Source organism: Buceros rhinoceros, unplaced genomic scaffold, assembly GCF_000710305.1.
Source record: "Buceros rhinoceros silvestris isolate BGI_N320 unplaced genomic scaffold, ASM71030v1 scaffold10721, whole genome shotgun sequence".
Lineage (NCBI taxonomy): Eukaryota > Metazoa > Chordata > Aves > Bucerotiformes > Bucerotidae > Buceros > Buceros rhinoceros.
The window spans coordinates 35,241-45,132 of NW_010392518.1; the positions used below are offsets into that span (position 1 = coordinate 35,241).

Consider the following 9,892-nt stretch of genomic DNA (forward strand, 5'->3'; position numbering starts at 1 on the left):
CAGAAGTGGAAATCAGTCACAAGTCACATTCAAAGCCAGTTCAGAAATAATGAGGCCATTTGTGAAATGGAGATCTGCTTGTACTGAGCTGTAAGTCTGTGTTTATCTTTTCACGTTGTTACTGCCGTTGATATTAAGTATCTGTTGCAAAATCTCCAAACATAAAAATGGAAAAAGTTTTGTTAAGAATTACAATATCCGTAAGATGCAACTCAGCAGTGAATTTTGTGGTGTTTGTAATCCCTTTTAAAATTACTCTTTTTCTTCATTCTTTTGAAGACAAGCAACATGAAGTTGAAATCCCATCTCCAACACAGAAAGAGAAAGAGAAAAAGAAGAGGCCAATGTCCCAGATCAGTGGAGTCAAAAAACTGATGCACAGCTCCAGCCTAACTAATTCCAGTATTCCCAGATTTGGAGTTAAAACAGACCAAGAAGAAGTTCTTGCCAAGGTAGAGAATATATAAATCCTTGAATTTAAACCATTGAATTAAAGTAGAGGGTGGACTTGTCAGTATTATACCAACCTCTGCTTATAACCATTGATTTCTAGCCGTAGCACCAAAGGCAGGTCTCACTTGAAATAGTATAAATTTGGGAAGTGGAAGAATAACAGTAAAATCAGAATTAGGCCATAAGGATTAATTTCTGCGTGAACAGGACTTCATCTGGAGATGGAATGTAAATTAGCATTCGCGTATGCATTAATAAAGCTACTTATTATTATTAAATAATAATCAAAGGACAAACAGTAAATATACCATATACTTTCATGGGAATGAAAATATATAGCAGCCCTATGTTTTTTGAAAATGCACAACTGATATATACCATTAGAGCTAAACTTTCAGGTCCTGTCTTTAGCTGTATTGTTTTATATATGTAATTTGTGTTTGTGTTTAGTGGCATTTCCTGTGATTTTTGCACCGCCAGCTAACTAGTTGGTGATAATCTAAAGCGATGACATAAAGTGATTATTCGTTTAATTTTAGAGTTTTGCATTTTGAAATATGCTTATCCTTATGTTTTCAGGAATCTCCCTCTTTATTTGAAGAGTGCTTCTGAGAACCAGAGAGACAGTAGCAGAACTGCAGCATCTCTGGAGGTTTCCTCCTCGCTTAACTCTGCTGTCACTGGGCAGTGAGATAGCAAAGTGTGTCAGTTCAGCTCACTCAAGATACTGTAGCATTGTTCCCTCTGGATCAATCCACTTAAGAGGCACACTTTCCCGCTTAGTGAATTAAAATCTGAAAAGTTGATAGCTGCAAATTCAAATACTGTAAGACTAGTAGCAGCAGCAGCTTTCCCCCTTTCAGAGTTTCACACAAAACTTTTGCGGTGGCAAGGTTTGGATCTTCATGAGTCTGTCTGTAGCTATTTCAGTCAAAAAATCACTAGAATTTGTGTGTTAGGTTTCAGTGTGTTTATTGCTTGATTCTGCTTTAGGAACTGGAAGATGTGAACAAATGGGGCCTTCAGGTGTTCAGAGTAGCAGAGTTATCTGGAAACAGACCTTTGACAGTCATCATGCACACCATTTTTCAGGCAAGTAACAGCAGCCATGCTGCTTTTTGCTTGTCTTAGAGATTTTTATATGCTTTGTAATGTCAATTGTTTCTTTTTTTCCTTTTCTAGGAGCGGGACTTGTTAAAAACATTTAAGATTCCAGTAGATACTTTAATAACTTACTTGATGACCCTAGAAGACCATTACCATGCAGATGTGGCATATCACAATAACATACATGCTGCAGATGTTGTTCAGTCAACCCATGTCCTGCTGTCAACCCCAGCATTAGAGGTAAACTACGCTGACATGAGAAAGAGGCAGGAATGACAGAAGGGGACATACTAAGATTCTTCTAAATGAAATACTAAATTTCTTAGTTTCTTGAAATATTTCAAAAAGAAGTCTTAACATTTCTTTCATGAATTCTGCTTTTTTTAAAATATTTTTGTGATAATCAAATCTTATTTACATGTAAATATTGTGCAGAAAATATCATGTCGTTTGTTCTGTCGTAACCTTTTTCATTGTACCACAGTGCAAAACTTGTTCCCATCATCCCATTATTAATACTACATCCTGTGCTGTCATTATTTCCCATGTGGGATTCTCGCTAACTGCAATTAGTGGAGGTGCTTAGATAAAGACAGTGATAAAATTGGATGCCATTAATAGGGCCTTTTGGGTTTTGATTTTTGGGGGCTTTCCCTTGTGCATATTTATTCTGGTCCTGAAAGGCTACTTCTGTGTTTGTTTCTTAGGCAGAAAGAAACATATACTAATTTTTTACTGAATTTTCTTTTTACAAGTATTTCAGAAGTGTTTGGAAAAAAATTAACATTTCGTATGTTCTTTTCTGAGGAATTGTTTTGTCAAAAGTGCTCAAATCCCTGAGGTAAAAAGATGTGCGCGAAAGACGGAGATTACTTTCCCTTTTTTTTAAGCAAAGTTTGGGTCTTAGTATAGCAAACATTGCTACATCTCAGTAAATTGTTGGAAGATAGCAGATAAAGCGAGCAGTTGAAATTTTAGTAGTTCGAAAGGATTTGCCATCATTCCCAAGGATGGGACTCTTTCATAATGACCAGTCTTTCACATGTTACTGAATGCTTCTACTTTACTTTCTTCTTAAAAATAGGGTATAAGTGGACCTTAAGACACTTGGCAGATCTTGATCATCAAAGACTCAGGAATTCTCTTGGGAAAGATTTTCTTTATCTCAAGAAGAAAGATCAGATTATGTTCTTAAATCACCACTGGCTTCACCAAACAGCTGAAATGGTTGTCAGCAGCATTTTTGGTTTCTTTTGATCCCAGATCAACTGTTCTTCATGGCCTTGTTCTCAGAAGAGCTTTAGCCAGAAAAATAGCAATGTCTGCCCAGTGCCCCTGCTGACCTACGTGCTTTTGAGCTGTTCTCAGTCAATTATGAAAGATGTGGGCGCTTATGACAAGCGGAGACTGGGCTCAGTGACATGCCAGGTCTCTTGCAGTCCTGTCCTCCTATCTTCCTAACAATCTCATACAGAATGAGAATCAGTAAATGTTAAGTAATATGCCTTGTCATCTATTGCCATTTTCTTTAGCATCATTTATGAGATGTGCATCTTTCAATTTCAGACAATATGTAGGAGTCAGGCTAAAATTTTTAACTTCAATTGAGCTGTAGGTTAGAAAAATGTACTTAAAAGGCTAATTTGTACTTAATGTTCTAATAAAAGTGGATTTGTTGACACACTGAAGGTGAAAAACTTGTTACGGAAGATGCTGTCAGTGTGAAGTGAGGATCATTTTATCTTGGCCAAACTTGAAATATTTATGAAATTCTACATAGTTGACAATCGTACAGAAGATTGTGATAGCCTCTGTAAAATCTCTTGAGATCCATGATAACATTTCAAATGTATTTTCATGCATGTTCAGATCTAGATTCTAAGTAGAGTCCTTTTGGTGGAAAACAGTTTTTCACTGATTAGTGATTCTCATTTCTGTTTCATGATTTTCTAGGCGGTGTTCACTGATCTGGAGATTCTTGCAGCAATTTTTGCCAGTGCAATACATGATGTAGATCATCCTGGAGTTTCAAACCAGTTTCTTATCAACACAAGTAAGTTTGATGTTCAGTGGGTTTTCTAAAAAATTTGCTGCAAGATCTGCACATAGCACCTGAAAAATACACAGTTCATTCCTACTTTGCTTCTGTCTGTAACTTTTCTCAGTAAATAGATAGGTGTTTGTATGTTAAACTGGATATTATTTTGCATTTCTTGTAACTTTAGAAATAGTTTACGTAGTACCCTCTACAAGAATTACTAAGATATTAACTATAAACCTGGTACTGTTTCAGTGTATTGGATGTGGTCTCCCCTGAAGATTATTTGGTTTACGTTAAATAAACAAAGTCGTGGGAGAAAAATGAAGGAATATTAAATAAAAATTTAAAAAAAGGAAGACAACAGTTTATGTATATGGTAATATAAATAATGTAAACAGTATATTTATTCAGTAATCATACGCTATGACAAAGGATAGCCATAAATTTTTTAAAAATTCAGAAAACAATTTTCTCTGTAGTAAATAGATTGGCATGCCCATCTCTGTCTCTCCCTGGCTGCTGTGTTTGGTTTCTGATCTCTGCGTACTCACGACTCGTGGACTTTCTAATCCTGTTCCTGCAGGCTATGACTAATGTCTTTTTTTTTTTTCTCATGGAGTAAAAAAAGCCCTAATGAAATGAGACTTTAATGTCATCTCCAAATTTGAAACCCAGTCTGTTTGTTCTGCATTACTCAAGGCTGTTCTCTGCAGCGTTGCATGAACCTCTCCCCCCACTTTAATCTTCTACTAGAGTAAAAACACTATTAGCTTCGTTGAAGCTTATCACAACACATTTACTGAATGGCTTGTTTCCCCAATGTAAGCTGCTTTGATTTCAGAGGCGTATGTTACTATTATAAGTGGGTAGCATGTTGTAGGTCAGTGCAAGATCTGTCATATGATGTTATTTCTTCTGCTATCTGACAACTTCTCTTTTTATGATAACTGACCCAGAAGTACAGAAGTTGAAGCAAGCAGTTAAGAGGAAAAAGCTACAGAAGTGGAAACATACCTAGGGTTGTGCATTTGACCCATCTGGCTGCACGTTTATAGATACTATCATTCCTGCACTTGGGTGAATCTCTTGCACTGGTGCTAAAATAGCATGACCCCAAATCAGCTTTTGAAAAAGGGAGCTCCTCTTCTGACTCATTGTTGTTGTACATTCAGATAAGTCCTCCACTCCAGTTTAGCTCACATCTGATTTTATTTGCCTTAATGGCCTGAGGGCCACCCTGTAATGAGATTCAGTTTGATGACTCATCAGCATGGAGAAGGATTGGTATTGACTGCAAATTTCTGGTGCTTTATTGGTAACCAGTACAGTACAGCAGCATGGTGAAGGAAGACAGTGAATCAAGGTTTGTGTACAAAACAGTGTGTAATACCTAAAGAGTGGGCATATGTAAGTAACGTGGTTTTTTGTTTGTTTAATAAGAAGTAGAGTATCAGGATATATTGGTGGCTCTGAGGTGCTACAGGAAAACCACTGAGTTGTTCAGGTTTAAGCAGGGTGACTGGCTAGTTGAAGGGACCCATAGTGATGATTAAAACATCCAGTTTTAGGCAGACAGTTGAAATTCAGCTAAGTTAGGAGTGATTCTGCTTATTTTAGTGGCTTAGAAGAAATGTCCTGTTTTTCTCAATTACGTTTTTGATAGAGAAGGCTTCCGTGGCAATCAGGTAACATCACTAACTTGGACAGCTGTGCCAAACTGAAAGAGACGAAGTATTTTATCCCTTTTGAGTTGTTCTGTGTACAAGGAAGCAACTGTAGGGACAGAGACAGAAATAAAGACCATCCAATTTAGTTCTCTTAAATCCTAAGTTTTCCTAACCTTTGAAAGGTCATTTGCTTCCAGCTAGTTGTGTTTTCTAGTGCACCATATGTATTAACAGTCACTAAGAAGTACAAGAATACATTTTTAAAAAGCATAGTGGAATTATGGTTACTCAAAGTATGTACGTATTTGCCGTATTTTCACTTTTTCTTTATAATTACTCACATATGGTATTTCTGAATAACATTACCCTATTTAAGGATCTAAAGTTTATTATTTGTCTAAAAATCTGATCCCTCTTGAATGCTATTAAAGAACAAACAAATATGAATTGTATTGGCATCAGAGGATATCCTTATTTTGCTCACTGTAACTCTGTCCTTCCAGACAAATAGTCTTGAAGCTTAAAATGTGTTTCAGAGATTGCTGAGGGGGTACTTTCTTCTGTATCTTCCTCCATTACAAAGTTGAGCACATTTTAGCTCTGTCTGTAGCTCCAGCCCTTCCAAATTATTTTGGCAGTGTTGAGTGTTTTGCAGTTGGAGCTCATCAGAAAGTTGTTGGAAAGGAAAATAAATTAGTGCCTGTCTTCTTTGTAATAAAAATAACAAGTAGAGAAGCTTTGTTCTGTGAAAGATGAAAGTGAGAGCGTTTGACAAACTCCCTTTCTTTTTCCTTCTGTTACGGTTTTGCTGCTATCGGGATAAGGAAAAGTAGAGGTGGAGGGTGCAAAGAATTGATGTATTCAAGACAGGAGAGAGGAAGACAGCAGGAGAATGGATAACGAGACTAATGAAATCTGATGAGCAGAGCCTTTATAGACACCCCATTGAGCCAGAGGGATTTTAAAACAAAGCTTCTGTAAAAGAAGATAAAGAGGACAAAGAGTAGAATAGACTGACGCACATGTAGATTTAGGATAGAACAGCTGTAATAAGTAGAAGCTAATATCACACGTGACAAGTGTGAGTGCATAAAAAGTATTTGATTTTTATGTCAGACTTGTTTGCAAGCTGTGTCATAAAACAAAAGCATGTGGTATGCCTGGGTAGAAGCTAAAGGTGTGCAGAACGCTGACGTAACTGCTTTTATTTGCCGGGGCTGGCTGTTCAGCACGTCTAAGCAGACCTTGTGTGTGTGCCTTTCCTCAACATACTTGCCTTGATTTGCTAAGATGTTGTCTTTAATTTTGTAACTTTTGATATTGTATGAACTACAAGAACTCTTGTTTCTAGAAGTTCTAGATGTAAATCTTGTTGTGAAGGTAAATAATTTGAAAAATCATGAGGGATTTAGTACAAGTACAAGCTTTAGTAACATTCTGCCCTGTGACTGTTATTGCAGATTCTGAACTTGCCCTGATGTACAATGACTCATCAGTACTGGAGAATCATCACTTAGCTGTGGGGTTCAAGCTGCTGCAGGAAGAAAATTGTGACATTTTCCAAAATTTGACCAAAAAACAGAGGCAATCATTGAGGAAAATGGTCATTGACATTGTGAGTTCTGCTTGAGAGTCCCCCTTCCGCAGTGCTCGCGAATTGAATAATAAAGTGCAGAAGCGTTTTATGATAAGTTACATGTCATTAGACCCATAACCAATGAAGAAAAAGTTCGAAGTTTTGTAGTGTCTTGCCCAAGCTTGTACAGTGGGTTCTCTTCAGTTTCAGTAACCATCTATACCCTTTTAGAAGGTATACAATCCTGCTTCAAGCTATTTTTCTACTGACATTTCACCATCACAGTTAGAAGTTTGCTGCTGAATTGATGACTTTAGGCAGATCAGCTTGTTCTGAACATCATTTTATCATATTCTTAGAGGAACCAAAATGAAAACTTAATATTTTAAACGTAACATGCAGGAGTCAGACATTTTATAGTGTATTCAGACACAGGAGTAATGGGTTCCCCCCTCCCTCCCGAACTGTTTATTTATGTGTCAAGGATTTTTTTTTTTAAAATCGATAGAATAATTTATATAATATTAATTTATTTGTTTCTTTCTTTCAAGGTACTTGCAACAGACATGTCTAAGCATATGAATCTATTGGCTGATTTAAAAACTATGGTTGAAACCAAAAAAGTGACCAGTTCTGGTGTCTTGCTTCTTGATAACTATTCAGACAGGATTCAGGTAAGAAAATTCACCTGCAAATGGGCACTTGTATTAACTTACATCCTTAATGACTTTGGCCTGCCCAATCTCCAGCATGGTTTAGATCAGCTGTCCATTCTCACACCATGACTCACAGAGTTCCCTCTAATGCCCTCTTATGTTTCCTACCTGTGACATACTCTTAGGTACTGACTGACTCTCTGAGAGAGTAACAAGGTGCTAGAGTACTTCTGGACTAAATGAGGCTTTACATTCAAAGGACCTGACTGGTTTTTTTTCTCTAAAAGACTTTCTGTCCCTTACACAGGCAGAAGCAGCAGAAACAAAGTTGTTCATGGCTGTTACTGCAAATGTGAAAAACCCAAGCACTGAAGTTTTTGCTGTTTAGAATAAGTCTTGCACTACATGTATTTTCAAGATTCTGTTTCACAGCCACCAAGTGCAAATGGAAAAGGAGCTGTTTTTCTCCAGTGCAATAACACCTCAGGTGTTTAATCTATTTTAGGTTCTTCAGAATATGGTGCACTGTGCAGATCTAAGCAATCCAACCAAGCCACTCCATCTCTACCGCCAATGGACAGACAGAATAATGGAGGAATTTTTCCGTCAGGGAGATCGGGAAAGGGAGAGGGGAATGGAAATAAGTCCCATGTGTGATAAGCACAATGCATCTGTAGAAAAGTCACAGGTAATTGATTTGAGTAGTCAGTTAAATAACATAGTATAACATTTGAACAGAAAAAGGTGGTCCATAGTCATGTTTTGATTAGTTTCTGATGCACTGCTTCCTTTTCTCCCCCTAGTTAATTTAATGCAGCTCCTGAGTAGTAAGTGAAGAGCTGAGATTTTTTTACTTTGACAACGTAGTGCTTGGCAGTTTATTTGCTGAAGGGATCCATCACTGTTGTGTCCTGCAGTGTAACATATGTCAAAAGAGAATACTATACAGCTGCTCATTAGGGTTTCCTTCAAAAGCAGAACTAAATATAAAGCAGCTGTTTGGCTCACTAGATGTAGTAGAGTTGTTTGGACTGAACAGTTCCTTCAAAAACAAATTCTTTCCACATCCTAATCCAATATCCTGAATCAGACTTCTGAAATGTAGAAGACCCTGTTTATTACTTAAAACAGTGTGGTTTCCTTTCAGCCATCTTTAAGGATAGTACATCTAGTATCTCTTACTAGCATTATATTTCTCATAGTTTGCATAACTTATAGGCATAGTTGTTTATTTCTTTGTGAATAAGAGTTCATCCTAATTTTGTATTACTTGAAACAGGTGGGGTTTATAGACTACATTGTTCATCCTCTTTGGGAGACATGGGCAGATCTTGTTCACCCAGATGCCCAGGATATCTTAGATACACTGGAGGACAATCGAGAATGGTACCAGAGCACAATCCCTCAAAGTCCCTCTCCTGCACCTGATGACCAGGGAGAGAGTAAGCAGGGCCAAAATGAAAAGTTCCAGTTTGAACTAACACTGGAGGAAGATGGTGAGTCAGACACCGAAAAGGACAGTGGAAGTCAAGTAGAAGAAGACACCAGCTGCAGTGACTCCAAGACTCTTTGCACCCAGGATTCAGAATCCACTGAAATTCCTCTTGATGAGCAAGTAGGGGAAGAAGAAGAAGAGGAGGTGAACCAGGCAGAACCGTGTGTGGTAGAAGACCATTCTGCTGATACATAACAATGAAGATGCAGTCTGTTTCTCTCTTGCCCTCTCCCTTTCTTTTCCTCTCTCTCTTTTTTGTTTGGTGTTTTTTTTGTTTGTTTTTTTTATTAATAGGTAATGGTTTTTGAAGTGTATGCCATATGCTACAACCATGGTCACAACTCACTGTCATCTGCCAGGACGTTTGTTGATCAAAACTGACCTTGATGACTCAGTTTGGCACTCAGGAATATTGTAACCAGAATTTTCACCTTCATGGCATCAGAAAGGGGATATAATCCATAAACTACATTTCAATAAGCTCTCCATTTGGCAGATTTGATTAGCTAAAGCAAGTGTTTTCAGAGGAGTACTACCTACCAACCGAATGCTGGTATGCTTTGATAGTTTTTGAATTCATTGTATTTTGCAAGCAAAGCATTGGATAATGTTCATCGTGAAAGGAAGCAGACAGAAAATGAACCGAGGTTCCTACTGGAAAACAAATGCACATAAATGATGGGACACAACAGGATTCTGTTACCAATAGGAAGATGAGCTTTGGAAATTGTGTAATTTTCTAATTTCAAGTCTTCCTGTTACGTGACTGAAAAAAGCGTGACCCGGTGGGTTGCATTAACCTCTGAATTTTGTATAGTGCGTAAGAGAGATCTTTTGTAGAGCTTACTTTTATTATTAAATGTACCAAGGTATTATATTTAAAGAAAACCACTTTGA

General features: G+C 37.4%; 1 protein-coding gene across 1 annotated transcript in view; it reads left to right on the forward strand.

The window, feature by feature from the left end:
- The window catches only part of LOC104500799 (cAMP-specific 3',5'-cyclic phosphodiesterase 4D), a 19,702-nt gene extending 10,270 nt beyond the window's left edge, over positions 1-9,432 (forward strand). Inside the window, exons 3-10 of the mRNA XM_010144516.1 lie at positions 280-452; positions 1,447-1,545; positions 1,636-1,800; positions 3,514-3,613; positions 6,729-6,883; positions 7,396-7,518; positions 8,006-8,188; positions 8,780-9,432. Of these exons, the coding sequence (XP_010142818.1) occupies positions 280-452; positions 1,447-1,545; positions 1,636-1,800; positions 3,514-3,613; positions 6,729-6,883; positions 7,396-7,518; positions 8,006-8,188; positions 8,780-9,190 (1,409 nt within the window). The 3' untranslated portion in view covers positions 9,191-9,432. The remainder of the gene's footprint in view (positions 1-279; positions 453-1,446; positions 1,546-1,635; positions 1,801-3,513; positions 3,614-6,728; positions 6,884-7,395; positions 7,519-8,005; positions 8,189-8,779) is intronic.
- Positions 9,433-9,892: the final 460 nt, after the last annotated feature.